Source organism: Apodemus sylvaticus, chromosome X (assembly GCF_947179515.1).
Source record: "Apodemus sylvaticus chromosome X, mApoSyl1.1, whole genome shotgun sequence".
Lineage (NCBI taxonomy): Eukaryota > Metazoa > Chordata > Mammalia > Rodentia > Muridae > Apodemus > Apodemus sylvaticus.
This window is the reverse complement of record NC_067495.1, coordinates 115,623,787-115,646,396: the sequence shown is the minus strand read 5'-3', so window position 1 is coordinate 115,646,396 and position 22,610 is coordinate 115,623,787. Positions and strand designations below refer to the sequence as shown.

General features: G+C 38.3%; 1 protein-coding gene across 2 annotated transcripts in view; it reads right to left on the bottom strand.

Moving 5' to 3' along the window:
- Dock11 (dedicator of cytokinesis 11) overlaps nt 1–22,610 on the bottom strand; it is a 184,011-nt gene that overhangs the window by 118,680 nt on the left and 42,721 nt on the right. For both annotated transcript variants that reach the window (XM_052171937.1, XM_052171938.1), the window contains exons 2-7: nt 16,809–16,925; nt 16,634–16,723; nt 15,515–15,597; nt 14,349–14,418; nt 13,887–13,982; nt 1,250–1,384 (exon numbers count right to left, since the gene is read on the bottom strand). In XM_052171937.1, the coding sequence (XP_052027897.1) occupies nt 1,250–1,384; nt 13,887–13,982; nt 14,349–14,418; nt 15,515–15,597; nt 16,634–16,723; nt 16,809–16,925 (591 nt within the window). The remainder of the gene's footprint in view (nt 1–1,249; nt 1,385–13,886; nt 13,983–14,348; nt 14,419–15,514; nt 15,598–16,633; nt 16,724–16,808; nt 16,926–22,610) is intronic.

The window sequence follows — 22,610 nt, the reverse complement described above, 5'->3', positions numbered from 1 at the left end:
ACGAAAGTTATTGAACTAATCACCACTCCCTCTTCAGCAGCTCAAGGATCCCTCTCTCCGTCAATTGACTTACCATTCAAATACTTTCTCTGCATTCCTCTGTCCCACCTGACCTTTGTCTATAGCTCCAGTAATCCAAATCAATAAACATTTGCTAACTCCCTAGGGTGTGCATAGCCTTATTAATTATTGTAGGAGATACAGGAATAAATGAGACAGGGTTTTTGCAATGCAACCCCAAAAGGGAACAAAACATAATTTAAAGTATGATTTTTTTTGTTGTTGTTGTTAAAGGTAACAGCCAAATGATAGCCCAGGGGACATGGAGCTGAATTCGACTGGTGGATATGAGAGTGAGGAAGGAAACAGAAAGCACTTTAAGGCTGAAATGGAATTTAAACCAAGTTTTAAAAGATAAGGGCAATTTAGCAAGGTTTCGTGTCATCATAAAACATTGGCTATGAATATTGCCTAGCATGCACAAGACCCTCGGTTCAATTCTAAGCATCACAAAAGTAAACAATAAATAAGGAATACACACACGTGCCTTAACTCTATGAAATACACGGCTTGTTGTGATCAGAATATGGATTTATACAGGAATGAAAAGGGATGTAATTAGACTACAACTATAGTTGTATTTTGAAAATACCACAGAATGACCCACTCTGTCTCAGGAAGATTGACTCACATAAAATAGCAAATTGGGAAAAGCAAGACTTAGGGGGTAGAGAAATGGCTCAGTGTTTAGTAGTATTTACTATTCACACATAGGGCCTACGTTCAGTTCTCAGCACCTACCTTAAGCAGGGTATAAGTGCCTGCAATTCCAGCTTCAGGGGAATCTAATGCTCTCTTCTCACTTCCACAGGCATTTGCACTCATGTGCACATACCCACATACACAAGTATGCACAATAAAAATAATGATAATAATAGAAATCTTAAAATAAAAAAGGAGGCAGAACTCTAGGATAGGCAATACAAGGGACACCCAGAGAAACAGCAGAGAATTAAAAAAAAAATATGTATCAAAAAGTACTTTGAAGTCAGACTCAAAAGGGTTTGATAGACCTTTAAATACTAGCACTGAATGAAGGTGGTGTACTGAGAAGATTTAGAAATTTCTAATATAGGTGTTTGGGCACGGGAATAGCATCAACCAAGAAGGAAAGAATGCTTAGGTTTTTAATTGTTCATTAACAACCTGCTTGGAGAAAGAAAAAGAATGATTATTGCAACAGCCTTACCTGAACAACATCAATGCAGGCATCCAAGTAGATGCAACCTTTAGACTCTTTGGAATTTTTCTCATCTTTATAAGAATTGAGAATATATGAACCATCAGGAAGTTGAGTCAAATAAAAATACCGTCTCTTGAACACCTATAATGAGGAATGCAGCAAAGATCCACTTGTAACATAAACTCCTACCAGTAGGGCTGATTATTTGAACTAAAATCTTGAAACATCTTCCCAGCTACCAAATCTGAACAACAGAAATGTTTCAGAATTGGGTTTCTGGGATGGTGAGAAGGCTCAGGTTAGGGGACTTGACACCAAGCTTGTTGACCAGATTTTGATACCCAGGACTCATGTGGTGGAAGGAGAGCCAACTCCTGAACATAGTTCTCAGATCTCCACACGTGTTCTGTGGCAAGCATGTAGTCATACATACACTCAAGCACATACATGCACACAAACCCCAAAAATAAATAAATAAATAAATAAAATGAATATGTTTAATTTTGTTCCTTGTTTCTTTAAAGATAATTGTAATTTACCCTCAGATAATGAACCATATTGAAAATGGTGAGTATTTAACACCTTTTTTGTGTGTGTGTGTGTGAGTATTTAACACCTTAATATATATAAAGCACTTTTACACGTGAATCACTGGCCTATTCACCCAGCATCCCTTCCCATCTAATTGCAAGCTACAATTGGATCCTTTCCAATTTTGTTTTATTGCCATCAATTCAAGTATTAAACTATAATTGCTGTAGCCTTTGAATGCAGAAACTAGCTTACTTCCTTCCCTTCTAAATAAAAACATAACATATTGTAAATAAAAAAAGATATATGCATTTATATCACCTTTACATCATATGACACTTAGAGTGGACCAAGGCTCTTGCTCTCCAAAACCCCACGTAGAGCTTCCTCCCAGGGAAGCAGAGAGAATCACTAGCTGCCGACCAGTTGTTGATGCCTGCAGTACTGAAGTCTGGATCAATAGGCCCAAGGGGAACTAACTGTGCCATGAGATCTGAGATGGGAGTCGTCTTTTGCTACAACTCACAGCAAAGCCCACAGGAATGAGGCAAAAGAGGAAGACTGCTTGAATTCCTTCATGATGTCCCTTTCTTTCTTCCTCAAAACACTCCCATAGAACACAATGAATGGAGTGAGCAAAGGGCATTTAGGAACACTTGGAGGTTTGTATGTTTTTTTTTTTTAAATAGGTCAGAAACGATACATTGTGTCAAGCATTTATTATAGTGAAAGGAAAACTTAATCTGGTCATAATTTCCCAGGATGTTGTGCCTAAAATCACTGCAGAATGAGAATGGTAACAGAGACAGAAAAAAATTAGACTCCAAGTAATCATGGAGGAAATACATGCCTATGTGTAATGTCTTACTCACAGAAGCTGGCTTTAAGATTTAAGCTTACCATTAACAGATGATCCACTATGATCTGTGATCTGGTATTTACAAGACTTTAAGAAAAGAATATCATTTTACCGGCTCATTCCTGCCAACTACTTAAACTTCTGGCAAAGCATCTCGAAAAACCAACTATTAATTTCTCTATAGCATGAACCAGTAAAATTATAGAGACTGTTGTGGGCTGTTTCATTTTAGAAATAAAAAGCAGTAAAATGATAATGATAATGCTCAAAGACACTGTGGACTTAAGGGCCATCTATTTGTGAATGAATACATAAATAAACCAGTATTAAGCATCCCTTACCAAGTTAGACTGAGGAGTGCTGCAGCTTCTATTTCAGGTAGTAGCCATATGGGATATATTATATCAACAGAAGGGAGACCAAGCAGAAAACACCCGCTTATTTTTTAGTGCCTCAAGAAAATGTTCCTTTATTGAGACTCAGAAATACAGAAAATATGCATGTGCATTTATGTTTTTCATAAACATATACAAATTGAATAGCCTTTAACTTAAGTGCTTGGGGCCAGAGAAGCATTTTAAAAGAATACATCCTTAATCCAAAAATTTGAAATCAGTAAATTTGGGATTTTTGAGATGGGAGATACTTAAGTATTTCATGCATATGAATGCATATTTAACATGTAATGATTATACCATAATACATGTAAATACATATATTTACATATATATTTACACACACACACACACACACACAAGAAAAATGGTAAACAAAAATGACTACTATAGTTGGGCAGGTTGGCAAATGCCCTTAATCCTCAGGAAGCAGAAGGATCAGGCCTTCCTTGGCTACAGTGACTTCAAAGACAGTCTGGGCAAAATGACATCCTGTCTCAAAAACAAACAACAAAACTGGTGATGATATTCTTTACATTTATGGATTTTTCATGACAGTGGTTCACATCTCTTAATAAAATGATATAACCAGAAAACCCTAAAATTACATACCAAGCTTGTTTTAGTGAATAATTTACTGAGCAGTGAGACTTGGTGCAAATATGACTTTTTAAAAGTTATGACAGTAATTACATGACAAAAGTCAGAATATATCTTCTGGGCAAAATTAATGATTTAAGAAAACTTGCAACCTAATTAAAAGCTTAATTGTTACCAAATGTAACAACTTAAAGTATATAGATTTAGTGATGCAGCTGGCCAAAGCTTGCAGAGCTCACAGTCAACCATAGAGAGGCCTGAGAAGGAAGAACAAAGAACAAACTCTGTGTAGAGAGAGTCAAATTACAGTCTGCACAAATGCTTTCACATACAGCTGTCTCACCAAGCAAAGACATTCTACAGCAGCCACCACCTTCCAAGATTAGCAACAGGATATGAAACTGTAGGAAATAACTCCCTGTAACTTAGCAATTACCCCTCACAGTAATGCTGGAGGTAGTTACCAAATCAGAGAGAGCATCCGCCTAAAAGGCACTTGGAAGAAACACTTGTGTCAAAGTCTTAGGATCATGCCCATTATTCATGGCATCCTATGACAATGTCCTTTTAGCCTCCTTGCTTGTAACATGGTTGAACCAGATGAGATGATTTAGAAAATCATTTTGTCAGACTCTACAATCATTTCACTGAACATGAATAAGTTACACATTAGCTCTCCTAGTGACCGTTATCTCCCCAAACACAAACACACACTTGCAGGTGAGATGCTGCACAGCATTAGAAGTTCACTGAACAAGTTACATATTAACTTTCCTGGGCAGAAAGTCACACCCCCAATACACACAAACACTCGTGAGCCCACATATTAGAAGCACAATATTTGCACAGCAAGGAATTATTTAGTTTACTTTTTTTTAGGAATGGAGGTCTCACTGCATTGCTCAAGATAACCTTTTACTCCTGGGTCAATTGATCCTCTTGCCTCAGATACCAGAGTAGCAATGACTACAGGGGTGTGGATTAGGATTGTTTTAAAGTTATCCTTGTATAGAAATAAGTTTGTGAATGAACAACAGATTGGGAGATGGCTATCATCTCTTCTACTCTAAAATTCAAATTCAATGAAGTACCTGTTTTTGAAAATACTTAAATTATTTTTATGTATATAGATGTTTTGCCTCCACATATGTATGTGCACCACTTGCATGATTACTGCCAATGGAGGCCAACAGAGGGCATCAGATCCCCTGCGATTGGAGTTGCAGATGGTTGTGAGCTGCCATGTGGGTGCTGAAAATGAAACCTGAGTCCTCTGCAAGATTAGCAAGTGATCTTAACCTCTAAGGAATCTCTCTAGAACTTCTATGGAGTTTGTAAGTCCATTTATCAAAGACAAAAGGAACATTCTAACTCATACCTATGGAAACAAGAAGAAATCAGAAGGACGCTATTTTAAAATTTTCCAAGATGTAAATATTTAGTTTACAGGTAAATATTTTTGTATAGTTCAGAAATAGGATAGATATTAAAATAATAATTCTACATCACAGCTTTCATTGAAAGACCTCTAGTCCTTGGATATCGATAGATAATTATTTCACAGGATATATATGCACACACCTTGCCTAACAGAGGGAGTAAGAACATATTTAAGTTCATAGTGGTCACTACTTAAATTGGAGTCAGAATCCTGTGACATCCACCAAGAGTCTTTCCCAAATTTTGCAATGGCTTCTTACTAATGTTAGAGCAAAATTCAAGCCGTGGAAGGTGCAGAGGAAAGGCAGTGGGGGAGGGGTCATCAGTGACAGCCAGAGAGGAAGAAGCAGCTCTGGGGTGCTATTACACAATCATGTGATTAAGAAATGTCCTGCCCACTTCAAAAAAGCAAGGACTGAAAGTCTTCCCAATAGTAAGAATATATATTCAATCTAATTTAAACATGATAAAATGTATATCTGCTTCCAAAACTCATGGTACCCCATTAACATGTAACATGTTTGTATGAAATAGTTAAAATTGCTAGGTATGTTGCTACAAACCTGTAATCCTAGCACTTGGAATGTGGAGGCTGGAGGATCAAGATAAATTTTAAATAAATAACATCTGTACCATAGCTTAGAGCATGGCTGCAGGTCATATGGCTGCAGGTCACTGTGTGTGTGTGTGTCTGTGTGTGTGTGTTCAATTGTTGTACATCTTTTTTTAAAACAAATATTTTAAGATTTATTTAGTTTATGTACGTGAGTATGCAGTAGCTCTCTTCAAACACACCAAAAGAGGGCATCAGAACCCATTACAGATGGTTGTGAACCACCATATGGTTGCTGAGAATTAACTCAGGACCTCTGAAGAGCAAGCCAGTGCTCTTAACCACTGAGCCATTTCTCCAGCCCTCTCCATCTTATTTGAAATACAGTCTCTCAGTGTACCTCAGAGTTGGGTGGATTAGTTGACCAGCAAGCACAATGATCCTCCTGTGTCTACCTTCCTCGTATTGGGATTACAAGAAGGGCAGCACTTGGCTTTTATATATTGCTTCCAGGGGATCAAATGAAGCTCTTCATGCTTGAAGGACAAGCACTTTACCAACTAAGACATCTCCTGACCCTGTACCTGTGTATCTAATCATACTGCTCCAGTTACACTGGTTTATGTGCCATTAGTCAAGAACCCCAAAGGAACTCCTTTAAGTCATTTCTCCTTGCCTTTAACCTGGGATCCTCTTACCTGAGTAGTCACAAAATTCCCTTTCCACTTTCTTTCAGGACTATACTTCACTGGTTTTCAGTAAGTACCTGTAAACAATGTAGCACTCTTTTGTAGCGTGAACCCTATCCAAATCTACCTCCATTTATCTATCTTTTAAATTTTACCCTTTCTTTCTAGACTATTAAGGTCAGCTATTGTTTTCAATTCACAATAATGCTTATAACTCATACATGTTCTTAAAAATGAAAAACATGCTAATTCATCTTCCATCATATTATCAACACTTTTATGAAATAGAATGTTACTTCTCTGTAATACCCACATCCTTCTCATCCTCCTTGGCTTAATTGTTTTTCTTAGATAGTGAACACAGATGACAATTCCCCATCTTAGTTAATGAGAAGCATGGATCCTCAAGATTGGCCTATCCAGCAGAGGAAGACAGACAGCACACCAGAAGGGCCGATTCTCAGGGATTGTGTCATACCAAGTCTTTTCAAGCCCCTGAGATGTTGGGAAGGTAACATTTTAGATCTCTGCTGGACCAAGAACAAAGGTTGTCACTCAGTTGCATCAAAGATGGAAGATAAGCAGGAAGATAAGCCTATACCTACTACCCTGCCTTCCAATTAGGAAAACATTTTACCATCTTATATAACAAACCACAAGGGTGTTTACCTATATGTGTTAGCTAGAGTGTGGGTACTTCCTCTACATTATATGAAGCAGTAGTCCTAAGAAGGAATGCTCTGAAGGATAAAAGAGTAGGAGGATCAGCAGGAATGTAGAAATGAAGCAGGAAGATCTACTTAACTGATGTGTTAAACTAAACAGAATGACAGGACAGCATGGAAAAGGAGAAAGCAGGATCCTAGCACTGGTGAGACACAGGTAGAAGTTCAGGACCAGCCTGGGGCTACATTGTGAAATTCTTGTCTCTAAGGAAAAGTGGAGAGCAAGAGTCACAGTAGGTCTAAAAACTGTAATGATGGAAGGATGCAAAGATGGAAGGACCAGTAAGGAAGAAAACCCCAAAACCTTATGACAAAACTAACTTACATTTAGTTATACTAGAATGGTAAAACATCGTCTTTTTGGAAAATCCCTTCTAGAAGGCTGACAGCCTATCACTCATCTCTTTCCATGTTATCTTATACTCCTATCACATTTTAATAGATTTCATAATTCTACGCTATGGGAAACTGGGTTGAAAATCAAGTACTTTTTTCTTTTCTTGAATAATCATATCTGCACTGGAGATTTTTTAAATGAATTTGAAGCAAACCCTGAAAGAAGGCAGCTACAATCCTCCCTTGTCATTGTGGACACATTATTTTCTCAGACTACTTCAATGATGGCCTTGCTCAACTTCCTGATGTCCTCGTCTCCTGTTTCTTCCTCCTTCTCCCTCCCTTCTTCCTTCTTTTCTTGGAGGCAGAGTCTCACTCTACAGCTCAGACTAGCCTTAATCTCATGGTGATATTCCTGCTCTTATCTCCCTAAGTACTGGCCTACAGGCAAGAGCCCACATACCTAACCTTTTTTTGTTTCCTGTTTAAATTTTTGATGATGATATGTTTCTGGCATGATGAGGCTTATGTGTCAGATTCTGGCCTCTTGTAATCCTCATAATATAAAATAATAACGACTAGCATGCTTTACTTCCTTATTGTCTCTGAGTGCTTTGCTCATGTCCACTCACACAGTGATATGTGGTCACCCTATCTTCATCTCCACATCACAAGAGAGAAACTGATGCATAAGAGTATACTCAGGAACCAACCTAGCATGGCTACCAGTGCTCATCTCGTGTATGATTTTTAAATACTGTACCCACACTTACTCTCCTTTGGGACTCCCTTCCTGCCAGGCCTGGTTTTATCAGACCCCATGCTCATGGAGTGGGTATTAGGGCACCCATTAAATAACTATTTCTATCGTGTGTCTCACGTCTCTAAAGAGGTCCTAAGTCCTAAGGGCAACATGTGGTACTTCTTCTATGTTTCAGAATGCACAATAAAGTATTCCTTGTATATATGGTGATGGATCTGATGATTCCTAAGAGTGTCTGGCATATAGGAAGCACCTAATAAGTGAGTTTTGAGCAGTAGTCACCAAATGAATGGAAATAAAACAGAAAAGCAAATTAGTAAGAACCCCCTGCCTATGATAAACAAGTATTAATCCATTTTGTTTACTGTAAGATGCAGTCTAGTAGAGCATTTAAATGGAGCACCAAATCAAAGTAATAGATCTTATCCCCCTTTTGTTCCAATATACACAGTGACCTTGAACTCCTAGCAATTACTTTCATATTGAATGTGCTTTCTTGGATGAAATCCTCTTTTGATTTGCTGTTTTCCCCCTACCATGAAGAGAATTATCCTTCAGCAGTCAAAGAGTAATAAAGATTTCTGGACTCTGGATGTATAACAAATGGCTCTCTTTTGTGGAAAAAAAAAAAGGAAGGGCACTCGGAGTGAGTCATTCATCAGACAGTTGAACTTGCAACCCCGATAACACAGCAAGGCACTTCAACATTTAATTGCTGAGAAAGGGGAGTAGAGAGCCTAAGGAATGTGATCAAACTGAGCCAAGAAGATGCACAAAGGTGGGTGTCCCAAGGGTTAGCCAAGAATGTGCAACTCTTTTAAACTAAAAACCACCGTCAAGATCAAGTTTTTTTTGTATTATTTCATAAATCATTATGGTTCTTAGGAAAAATAGTTCTAAATACCAGGGGAAGGTCATGCCTGATAGCGTAGCTATCTAGTCTACATTAATTTTACTCAGTGATAGGGAACAAGTTGAATAAAGCAGATGTCTCTAGCAGCTACTTAGGAAAGAGAGTGCAACCAAATAGGCTTCTCAGGGGACTGTAGTTTTTGCCTAAGCGATCATGGATTCTCTATGATTATCCTCAGCTTCTCTCCAGTCCTTTTCCAGGAATTGAAATGGGGTGGTTTCTCACTAACTAGAAAGCACAAACTGAGGAAATTGCTCACTGGAATAAAGCATGTCCTGTCTTAACATGACTGCTCACAACAAGGCAATTTACAAGTGCTGGAAATAAAAAAAAAAAAAAGTCACTGTGTCCAGACAACAATCAGCTCCTTTGCCTTTTGCAAGAGCTGTGTGAGGCCAGCATCCTCTTTGAGAGAAAACGCTTGGGCACTGTGACTCTGTAGAGTGACTGTGTCTCACTGTGAAGCTAGATACATCATTAGCAGCTCTTTCACTGCCTATATGTCTCTGTGATACTTTGTTGGCAGATAATGAGGTTACCCAGAAAGCACTTTGGGGAAGATAATGACAATTGCAGAGAATGGTATTGACCAAACTTAACTGCTCTGGGCTGGTATGGGGGGAAAAATACACTGGGGAAAATATAATTTTTATTCCAGCATTAAGAACTCAGCATAGTCCATGTGCCAGCACTTCTTTTCTGTAGGGTCCATCACAATCAACTTGAATGTTGTGACAGAGTTCTGGCAGTCACAACAGGAGGTTTAATCTTTAAAAGTAGTCCAGACATAATTTGCATTCGCTGTGTTGTTGATATTGCATAAGGCTCCATGGTAGGTTTCTCAAAGGATCACATACATAACTAGTCTTCTGATTCCTTTTGTAAATCAACTGAACTATGCTGGGTATCTTCTGACCTTTTTGCATTTTCCTTTTATACCTTCGTTCATGATTCTAGTTTTTCCTTCCCTTTTAGTTCTTTGATTCTCTTATTTGTGACAGCTCAAACGTCTAGGAGATCTTTAATCGTAGGGCTTAGGAGAGAGAGGCAAGGGGATCTCTGAGTTTGAGGCCAGCCTGACTTACAGTGTGAGTAGGTTCCAGGACTACATAGAGAAATCCTGTGTCAGAAAAAAAAAACCCTGAAGTTACTGTGCATAACTTCGAACATCTTAAAAGAACTGATTCTACATAGTGCTTCTGATTTGGGTGTATGAAACATCATTTCCCTGTATATTCCAGTCTGGCCTTGAGATCCTTAGCCACTTGCAATCATTTTACAAGTGCTGGGATTATAGGCCTGTGCCACCAGGCCTAGCTACTCAAACAGAAATTTTTTAGATTCAGTTTTTTTCCATTTGTATGTTTTAAAATTAATTTGAAAACTTCGACTACATAACTTGCCAGAAGAAGCACAACTGCCAGCCACAAGGGGCTATGCAGGTTGGTGTCAAGCCACAGCCCATTATGGAGACTCAGATAAAACACAAAGACAGAAGCTTGGCTTCTGTGGGCTGTTATTTGTCAATGCATCATGATAAAATACCTAGGCCCTTCTGCAGCAGTTTCCTGGCTTGCTGGGAGTTAGCGAGGACTCTCAAAGAATGGATTTTCTGATAAGAAAAGATTCTCTGGGGGCCAGTTCTATGGTGCTGGTTGCTAAACCTTCCATTGCTTCTCACCAGTACAGAAAGAGGCCTCCAGCATGCAGGAAAGTCTGGCTGCACCCAGGATAAACCTGCCTCCAGTACAGGGAAATTTATTCAGATAACCACATACTGAAAAAATCTCCCCATGTGCTTACTGTGATTGATTTGTCTTTATTTGGAAGAGTCACATACTAGAAGCAAACAGAAGTATTCCTTCCTGCACACCTCTAATTCTGTAAGCCTTTGGCTTTAGTTATACCTCTGCCCCCTCCTGACTGCAAGAGCTGGGCTGGCTGCTCTCCTGAGCTGTGGGCACTTAGTTTCTCATTAAGCCAGAAGCAAGGCAGACTTCAAAAGAGCTTCTTCCCACCCTGTGACAGGGCACCTACGGTTGCAAGGACAATGCCCCCAGGGCTGGGGTTTTTGAAGAAAAAACAACCTATTTGGGGGTGTAATTCATTTGGGAGAGTACATAACTGGCATGCATGAAGCCCTGGGTTCCATCCATGGAGGTGGAGGCAGGAGGACCAGAAATTCAAGTTCATTCTCGGCTACATAGCAAATAGAAATCAAAAGAGACAAAGCGAAGAGCCTAGTTCAATGGGACAAGGCCATGGTTAGCTGGCAAAAAGTAGCAGCTGACTCTTCACCTCACCCATGTGGTCCCCAGGTTACCTCAGACTTATGCTTGTTTCTGCTCCATAAATTTATGGTTCCTCCCTTGTCCCTGTAAGTGTGGGAGTTTTCAACCTCAGAGATAGATAACAGCCAAGCGGAAAAAATCAATCTTTGTCTGACTGTTTTCGTTTTCTAGTGCTATAATAAATTACTCCAAACTTGGTGACTTAAAACAACACAGATTTACTATGTTATAGTTCAGTAGGTTAGAAGTGGGACTGATCTCACTAGATTAAAAGATAGGCAGGAGAAGGTCCATTTCCACTCCTTTGCTTTCTTTTTAGCTTCAAGAGGATGTCCATCATCTTTGGGCTTCTGACTCCTTTCTCCATCTTCAAACCCTGCTTCTGTTCACATCTTTTCCTCTAACTCTCCCTTCCTGCCTCCCACCATCTTCCACTTATCAGGAGCTTTGTGCTTATTCTGGGCCTGCCTGGATAATTTCAAGTGGTCTCCCTATTGGCTTATTAGCAACTAGAATTCCCTTTTGTCATGTAAGCAAACATTTACAGGTTCTAGGGATTAGGACATGGACATCTTTGGGGATTCATTAGTCTTGCTACCATATCAGTGTGTATTTTAAAAATTATGAAAGAAGGTATAAACCATGAACTGTTTTACAGGCAACTGGAGATTTTTTTCAACCTAAAATAATGTCTTCTTGAGAAGTTGAAAAATTGTTAGTAAAGCAAAGGGTAATTCAGTGGTACTTGAGAAATGATTTAAAAGTCTTCTCAATTGCTTAGTAAATATTAATTTCTAACTAATATCCTATGAATCCAGCTTGCCATTGAGCATATTTCCTTAGCTCTGTGCTAAACCTAAGGTACAGGTAAAACAGTTTAATATTTTGAGATTTTTTTAGGGGAAACGAATGGAGTCTAATCTATAGCACACAAGGGTATATAGTCAGATGATGGGAAATTATAATTATTCTCAGTATAGTACAGATGGCAACCATTAATCATATATTTCAAAAGAGCTAGTAAAGATTATTTCAAATGCCCCCACACACACATACAAGCACATGCAGGACCACCCTCATGTATGAACGTACACATGGATTCATATTTAGGCTGATGATTGTGCTAATTACCTAAATCTATTCATTGTGTATTATGTATTATATATGTATTAAAAGTTTGCCTTGTAACCTATCAATATGTGCATTATTTATCTTTTAAAAAGTGTAAAAACCCAGAACCATTTTCTGGCCACCTCCACATGTTAAAACCTCCACACGTGTGTTTCTGAACCTGAAGACTCTGACAGGACATGTAAGGTGGAATTCAGCTACTGAGGATGACAATGGACTGGCCAAGAGTGTAGATTGCATAGGATCAAACCCTACTTCTGAAAACTTGGTGCTCTATTTATTTAGATAGTCTAGCCATCAGATTTCTCTATGCCTATTTCACCATATCTGGAAACTAGGAGCAATAATAACAGTGCCTATTTCTTGGTATGATACTTAGAATACATCAATCCCCTAGTAAATGGATTTGAACTAATTCTCTTATTGTCTTACACGTGTAAAAATCCCATGCTCTGATATAACAGATACAACACCCTACAACTTGGATTCATTATCTTAGGGGCCTGAAAATGCAAGCGAGAACAGGATATGGCCACTAAAGGAAAAGCAGCAGGCAAAATATTAAATTAAGATAGAACTGAGTCTTCCTTTGGTAGATATCCATGGTTTCTGCTTTCAGGCTATTTGAAAGCTAGAATGACCTTCAATACTTAATGGAACTGTGAATCATACTCAGGAAGCCACATGATCTTATAGTGAATATCTGAAAGAACAGTTATATTTGGTATCATGGAATAATTTCTCTGCTGAGAATCTTCAAGAAGCTCATTTATTCTTCCTTTGGATTTTAATGCCTTCCAAACAAAACCCTTTCAGTGTTCTTGGTTTTGTCTCCCACAAGTCCCTTACACAAATTCACTATCTAGTCAAACCACTTCATTTTCCAAATAGCCCTGACCACCCTAAGGCAGTATTTAATGTAGGACTTAATAGGCTATGTTTCTAAAATAATTATGAAGCTACTGGACACAACAGACTTCCCAATCTTAGATGTCAATATATTTCCCCAGAGTCACTAGTATTTAAAAAGTGCCAAATTCATTCATTAAATCCATTTCTACACAGGAATCTCTGATGCCTGTTTTTGCAAAGCTATCTCCTTTATTCACCTGGCAACTTCTGTCATATATTAAGAGCTTTGCTATATGGCTTTAAAAGGTAACATTTCTAAATTTGTTCTGAGGTTGGAGCTTTAAAACTCCATAGATCTGTTAAGATTCTTTCACTAAAAACTTTTTGGTAAGGGATCAAATGAGAACAAAGTACATGTGTATTTAGAAAATCCACAATGAAACCTACTATTGTACATGTTAACTCAAAAGATTTTAGGAGGGCTCATTAGAAAATAAGCGTTTCTCCAGATTCATTATATATGTTAATATACTTCAAATGATAGAGTCATATAACTACTACCTACCTTCATGGTTACTGTGATGGTGCTATTTACATTTGCTTTATGCAACCAACCTTGCTTTATCACACCACCCTTCTGAGAACATAAAGAAGATGAATCCTGAAATAGAATAAAAGCAATCAGTAGAATTGTAGTCATTCAACCATTTATTTAGTCAACATTTAGCATACACAGAACTGACCTGTTCCCATTTCCTAATTAAACATGAAGTTATCACTTTTCATAAATATTGAAAATATTGACCATAGATAGAATGAAAGTCCAAACGGTATAAACTCAGTAGGCACATAATAGTTACTGAAATGTAACCATCTTTTTAATTAAAAAAAAAAACATTCATTGGTTAGAAAGGTGGCCACCGATACTCATAGCCACTTGTTCCAGAATCAAGTATCTTTCCTTAAGGAATTCCCTTTCAGCAGAAGTGACCCCTGAAGGAAGGCATACAGCAAGTTCCATCCTTACCTCATCTTTCTCGCAGTCCTCATCAATCTCGAACACATGATTAGGAATCTTTTCTGGTCTCAGAGACTTGCTGAAAGTGCAAGAAAATTAATTTAGACACCAAACATTAGCCTATAGGCATCACCAACAAACAAAACCTGAAGTCTACTTCCTTCTCTGAAAAACAAGAAAATGCAAGGCAGGAGATAGAAAAGAACTCTCTTCTTTTTTAAACATAGGCCTTACTCCTGAGTAAACATGCAAAGTATCTTCCGTTTGCTTGTTTGATTTCTGCTAAGCAAAAACTCCTGACTAAGCTACCGCCTCGGCCCTGCCTTATTTGTATAGAAGGACTCCCACATGTGCAGCCAGCTGCAAAGATAAAACAGAGACCAGATAGGAGTCAAGCAGAGCAGAAGTTGCTAAGGAACATCTGCCAGGGCTGTCAGCGGTGGCAGAACTTTATCTCTTCACAGGTCAGAAAGCAATACTGTGTCCTTTTGGCTCTCCGTTTTTGTTTGCTTTGGGAACCTGGGATGCTAAGGTTAGTAGCTTTTTTCCCTAGGAACATGTTTTTGAAAGCTACAGATGGCTTCACAGATGTCTTTTTCCTTTTCCCCCTTCATATTTCCTAGATGAGATGCTGTGAGACCAGCAATCATGCAGTGGAGAAATGGGGTTGATAGGAGAGCTCAAACAGGTTGACTGGGTGGTTCACACCTAGCTAGCTAGGAAAGAGCAGAAAGACGTCTTAGACCATGACTACTGGGTCAGGAGTCCTCATGACAGTTTTTTGACTTCACTGAGATTATCCCCCGAGTCTCATTCAAGGGATATCAGCATGTATCAAACGGATTTAAATAGCTTCCAAATTTTTCACTGACACCACTGGAAAAACCATCCCTATATTTTCCAGAATAAACTAAAGATTATTCTGTAGTCAATATGGATGTGTCAAACTAAGTGAGCTCACACTTACTGGGAAGAGTGTCAACAAGTACACTCAAAACATACTCAACTAGTCAAAATATTGCATGAGCCAAATATGTTGATGTTTGAGGTCTGACTTATAAATTATAACAGGAGTTTCAGAAAAGTTTTCTAAAAAGCCAAGCAATAACCATAATAATGATGATGATAATGCCAATAATATTAATTTTCCTATTTCCCTTAACTTTTAAACTTACCATGGCAACATCCGAAAGTCCCCAGAGAAATCCTCATACTTATAGTTCACCACATGCCAATCTGTGCTGTAGGTCTTAATACACTAGATGAAAGTAGGAATCATCCATTTCAAACATAGGAAAAGAATACAAAGAAATATATTTTTAGATTTCTGGTAGAGCTGACCATGGTGGCACACACCTGTAACCCCTAGCATCCAGAGAGCTGAGAAAGACTGTGAATTTAAAGACAGCCTCAACTCCAAGTCTCAAACACATAAGTCAAAGTCTGGTGAAATACCCACAGATTTTTTTTTAAATTAATTGATAAACGTTGGTATAGGAATCTTGACTCGGGGATCAAGTATGATAGTGTCAAATGACCCTCTCACAGGGTCACCTAAAACCATCATAAAACACAGGTGTTTATGTTACAATTCATAAAAGTAGCAAAATTATAGTTGTGGAGTAGCAACAAAAATAATTCTATGGTAGGGGGTTACCACAAAGAGGGAATTGTATTAGAAGGTATAGGAAGGTTGAGAACAAGTCTTCTAGCCCAACTGACAAGAACAGACCCTAATTCATATGTCCTTTGGAAAACTCTTACATCAAGTACATGGCAAAGTATTCAAATCTAAAAGAAAAATAAAACAAAGAAACACCACCACCAACAAAACCCCATTTACTACTTACAAATGTTTAAGCTTTTGCCTTATACCATACAGATTTGTTACACAGGTTAAGTTTAGTAATTTTATTTCCCATTTATGATAAAGTAAATAAAGTATTTTCAATAGTTTATAAACTAAATTTGAATTTGAACTTTATACATATATACATATATATGCCAAAATCATATAGCAGATGGCTGGAGAGAGGAGTTGGCAGTTAGGAGCATGTACCAGTATTGCAGAAGACCTAGGTTTATGTCCCAGAACCAATATCACCTATATCAGGTGGTTTACAATTGTCTGTAACTCTAGTTTCAGGGAATCGAAAGGCCTTTTCTGTCCTGTGAGGGCACCTGCACACACATGGTACACATAAACTGAAACACACACACACACACAATAATAAAAAAATAAAAATGAAAACAAATGGGAACAAAATTCTTTGGATGGCTATGGAGCCCCTTACCTCTTTGACAAATAAGCTCTGGGCCCTCTTTGCAGCATCTTCTGGTACAGTGGACTGCACTGTTCTGCGCTGACGACCAATCACTGAGATCTAGAAATCAAATCACATTCTTTAATCTAAGAACTGGCTTGGAAAATAAAGTGCTTATTCTTTTAAAAAACACAGGTGTACTCACAGATATGTCTTCCATGGGGAACATAAGCAGATCTCTGAGGGGATCGCTGTAAATCTGTGTTTTCCGCTGGGTGATAACATTCTCATAGTCCAGGGGTTCAACTAACTTGGCCTTTTCCTTTGTAAGAGAGAAAAAAATGTTACTGTCAGACTCCCAGAAGAGGGAAATTCCATTCTGTGTAGTGAAGGTTCACTTATTTCACAAAATGGGAATTGTTCCAGTGGTAGTGGCTCATGTCTTTAATCCCTGCACTCCAGTGGCAGAGGCAGACAGATGTCTGTGAGGTCGAGGCCAGCCTGGTCTACAGAGTGAGTTCCAAGACAGCCAGGGCTACACAGAGAAACCCTGTCTCAAAAAAAGGGAGGGGTGTTGAACTAATAAAAACATACAGCTGCTTTAATAAGAGAAACCTTTTCCATACACATGCAGACATCCAGACATATATCAAACACATGTGAACACCAAGCACATGCATCTCACAAACTCATCCTTGTGGTAGATAAGAATTCTAGAGAGTGAATATTAACCTAGAAAACTGGAATACCCAAAACATAATCCACACATCAAATGAGGTACAAGAAGAACGGAGGAGTGGCCCCTGGTTCTGGAAAGACTCAGTGTAGCAGTATAAGGCAAAACCAGAACAGGGAAGTGGGAAGGGGTGGGTGGGGGAACAGGGGGAGAGAAGGGGGCTTACGTGACTTTAGGGGAGTGGGGGGCCAGAAAAGGGGAAATCATTTGAAATGTAAATAAAGAATATATCGAATAAAAAAAAAGAAAAAAAAGAAATATACCACATTGTTTATATCTTCCAAAAAATACCCTGAATTTTAAGTCAAACTAAAACAGTACATTTAGAAGCCTATGAGAGATTTAGTGAATGTGCTCTAATTGCTGGGTAACTACAGTGAAGAAAATATGAACATTTATGTGCCCCCTCTGTGCCAGATACACAATCCAAAGACTGTATTACATTCCAGCTTTACTATGGAGATGCTTAATTCTGTGGACATGGCACGAAAGGGTGAGGTTTCAGGAAGTAAACTCTGTGGATGCCTGTTTGACAGTTAAGTGAGCTGACCATTGATAGAAGGTTCCCCAGCCTAAGGGTCATGTTACAAGGAACAGGGCCAATAAAGATGAGAAATCAAATGATGGCATAGGAAGAGGAGTACTGCTACTAATGATAGCATCAAATGGGTTCTGTACTGTATTGACTACTTATTCATGCATATAAGGTGTTTTGATGAAGTCCACACCCATTCTCTCCTTTCCAATTCTTGTCCTATCTCCCCTACTTTATCTCTTTTTTTTTTTGTCTTTTTTTTTATTATTATTCGATATAATTTATTTACATTTCAAATGATTTCCCCTTTTCTAGCCCCCCCACTCCCCGAAAGTCCCGCAAACCCCCTTCTCTTCCCCTGTCCTCCCACCCACCCCTTCCCACTTCCCCGTTCTGGTTTTGCTGAATACTGTTTCACTGAGTCTTTCCAGAACCAGGGGCCACTCCTCCTTTCTTCTTGTACCTCATTTGATGTGTGGATTATGTTTTGGGTATTCCAGTTTTCTAGGTTAATATCCACTTATTAGTGAGTGCATACCATGATTCACCTTTTGAGTCTGGGTTACCTCACTTAGTATGATATTCTCTAGCTCCATCCATTTGCCTAAGAATTTCATGAATTCATTGTTTCTAATGGCTGAATAGTACTCCATTGTGTAGATATACCACATTTTTTGCATCCACTCTTCTGTTGAGGGATACCTGGGTTCTTTCCAGCATCTGGCAATTACAAATAGGGCTGCTATGAACATAGTAGAACATGTATCCTTATTACATGGTGGGGAGTCTTCTGGGTATATGCCCAGGAGTGGTATAGCAGGATCTTCTGGAAGTAAGGTGCCCAGTTTTCGGAGGAACCGCCAGACTGATTTCCAGAGTGGTTGTACCAATATTTGCAGATGACATGATCGTCTACCTAAGTGACCCAAAGAACTCCACTAGAGAGCTCCTACAGCTGATAAACAACTTCAGCAAAGTGGCAGGTTATAAAGTCAACTCAAGCAAATCAGTGGCCTTCCTATACTCAAAGGATAAGCAGGCTGAGAAAGAAATTAGGGAAATGACCCCCTTCACAATAGCCACAAACAGTATAAAGTATCTTGGGGTGACTCTTACCAAACATGTGAAAGATCTGTATGACAAGAACTTCAAGACTCTGAAGAAGGAAATGGAAGAAGACCTCAAAAAATGGGAAAACCTCCCATGCTCATGGATCGGCAGAATCAATATAGTTAAAATGGCCATTTTGCCTAAAGCACTATACAGATTCAATGCAATACCCATCAAAATCCCAACTCAATTCTTCACAGAGTTAGAAAGAGCAATTATCAAATTCATCTGGAACAACAAAAAACCCAGGATAGCTAAAACTATTCTCAGCAACAAAAGGAAATCTGGGGGAATCAGTATCCCTGACCTCAAGCAATACTACAGAGCAATAGTGTTAAAAACTGCATGGTATTGGTACAGTGACAGGCAGGAGGATCAATGGAACAGGATTGAAGATCCAGAAATGAACCCACACACCTATGGCCACTTGATCCTCGACAAAGAGGCTGAAAACATCCAATGGAAAAAAGATAGCCTTTTCAACAAATGGTGCTGGTTCAACTGGAGGTCAGCATGCAGAAGAATGCGAATTGATCCATCCTTGTCTCCTTGTACTAAGCTCAAATCCAAATGGATCAAGGACCTCCACATAAAGCCAGACACTCTGAAGCTAATAGAAAAAAAACTGGGGAAGACCATTGAGGACATCGGTACAGGGAGAAAGTTTCTGAACAGAACACCAATAGCGTATGCTCTAAGAGCAAGAATTGACAAATGGGACCTCATAAAATTACAAAGTTTCTGTAAGGCAAAGGACACCCTACTTTATCTCTTAACTCCTTGTTTAAAATTCCACTGGGTCCATTTAGTACTGCCTATATGTGCATGGGTGTGGGGCCATCTTCTAAAAGCATGGAGTAGCTTCTCAGGGCCTATGTCCCTAGAAAAAAACCAACTATCCCTTGTTCAGCAGCCATCAACTGCTCTTTCTATACAGCAGGAAGTTGCTAAGTGCTTTCTGTATATTTTCCAATGCAATGCTTCTAACAACTTATGAAACAGGCATAATCCATTCTCCCATATTACAGTTGAGGAAGTTCTGGACTTAACTCAGTTTAAACAAATCTTACATCTTCAGAGTCAAAAGTCAATCCAAGGTCTGTGCCTATAAAAGACTCATTCTTTTTCTCTCATGCAGCCTCTCCCCCACTCAGAAATACAAAAGGATATTAATATGCAAGGTCTTGAACTTGGATTATTCCACTACCTGCCTATCATTTTCTTTCACTGAAAATACCCTGATCTATTTTTAGTTCTCTGACTATTCATTCAAAGGCAGGGATACTCCCACAATAGAAGTCCTAAGCCTGTGAACCAAACTTCATCTCTATGATTAGTAAAGGGAATAAGGACTAGCCTACCTTTCCCTCCCAGCAAGATTCAGTTAAAAATCTTGGAACCAAGGAAAAGCTGTAATTTGTTCACTGCGCATGGTAGACATCCAAGCATTCATTATGCAATGAACTTTGAGATGTTCAGACTCACCTAGAACCATGTCTTGACATGCTATTGTAAATAATTACACATTAACTGTTTAAACAATATTTGTTAATAATTTATAATAAGGATGTTTTATTTAAATGAAATTATGTAACTTGTATTGATAGAAATTGAATACAGATTTAAGATATAGTCAATTGAGGCTAGATAGTTGGCTCAGTGGTTAAGAGTATTTGTTCTTACAAAGGACCCAGCACCATCATAGATGCTCACCATTTCTTTGGGCACTAGACTTGCATGTGATGCAAAACACTCATACACAGACAAAAAAAAATAAAATAAATCTAAAATATTAAAGATATATTAAATCTTCACCAGAAAGAAATGACGTTTAAAGAGATAAATATGTTTAACATGATTTCAACACTATATAATATATGCATTTCTTAATATTACATGTACCCATTAGTATATACAATTTCCATGGTTTTGTGTGTGAGCTGGGTGTGATGGTGCATGGCCTTAATCCCAGAAGTCAGAAAGCAAAATCAGGCAGAATTCTGAGTTCAAGGCCAGCATGATCTACATAGTGAATTACAGGTCACCCCGGCTATATACTAAGACCCTGAAAAAAAAAAGCTGAAAAGGGGGGTTGGGATATATGTCAATGGCTGAGCATTTGCCTAGTATGCAAATGGCCCTGGATTCAATCCTCATTACTACAAAGTTAATTAAAATAAGGTATATTAAAACTAGTCCAAATTCAACGTATAACCTGTTGAATTAACATCTATTAACTTCTCTGTATAGCAATTTCACACATATCTGCTTCAAGCAATATAGACAAATGACAAAAAAGAAATTATTTTGGCTTTTTCATGTCATGTTAATATAAAAATGCCTATGTCAAAAATGAATCATGTGTTTATATGTAAACTATAAGCCTTGTAAAAATGAAAGCAACAGTTTCCCCACATTTTAAAGGTCATATCTTCATGCTACAGTAAAAATGGTTTTACTTTTCATTTCAAACTGATTCATCCTGAGTTCATCTGATTCATCTGAGTTGTTACTTCTATTTCCTCTGTCACGAGACATGGGATATTAGGAAAATTAGAGTAAGTATTCTGAGTACTATAATGCTTACCCCAGCACAATGGTTCTCAATTGGGGGGGGGGTCACATATTAGATATCCTGCATTCAAGATATTTATATTATAATTAATAACAGTAACAAAATTACAGTTATAAAGTAGCAACACAGAAAATTTTATGGTTGGGTGTCACCATAACATGAGGAACTGTACTAAAGGGCCACACTATTAGGAAGGCTCAGAATCACTGCTCTCACAGAAGACCTAGGTCTTGTGAAAACAAAGGAGAGGCAACTGAAACCCTACAATTCCATTTCCAGTGGGATTAAGTCATCAGAGACAAGGAAAAGGTTGGACTTATGGAGTGAATAGTAGTTCTCCCAGCAATCTAGACCATAACCTTTATTGCTTTTTTGAATTTTTAAAAATCATTCTATCATTAGACTTCTATGGTTACCAAAGAAAAATGTCTAACTACACTTAGAGAGTTTTCACGGGTGTGGGTTTGATCAAAATACATTGTATGTATGTATGTATATTCATAAAGTATTTTAAATTAAATATTAAAAAAAATGAAAGCTGAGCATGCCTTTAATCCCAGCACTTGGAAGGGAGAGGCAAGTGGATCTCTGAGTTTAAGGCTGGCCTGATCCACAAATGAGTTCGAGTTTAGGCCAGGGCTACATAGAGAGAGCGTGTCTCAGGGAAAAAAAAGGAAGAAAAAAATAGGAAGGAAAGAAAAGAAACAAATGAAGTAGGAAAGAAAATGGACTTTCATGTTTGTGATTTTTCCCTATAGTTTAGTTTGTATAATGATTAGCCTACAAGGACTTTTTTTTTTATAACCACAGACATCTGCATTATAATGAACAAAACTTCACTAATCCTTCAAGTAACAGCAAGGCCCCACTGCATGCTCCTCTACAGTTCTGTTACAGTGTTAAACAAAAGGCAAAGGCATTTATTTATACAGTCTGGAGTGAAGTGAGCAAATGTTTCGGTCTTGCCTTCCTGAGGAGTGACAAGAAAAAGTGCAGCCTAAATCTGGAACCTACTCAGTTTTCACCAGAGAAAATTTAAGCGATCTGTCTT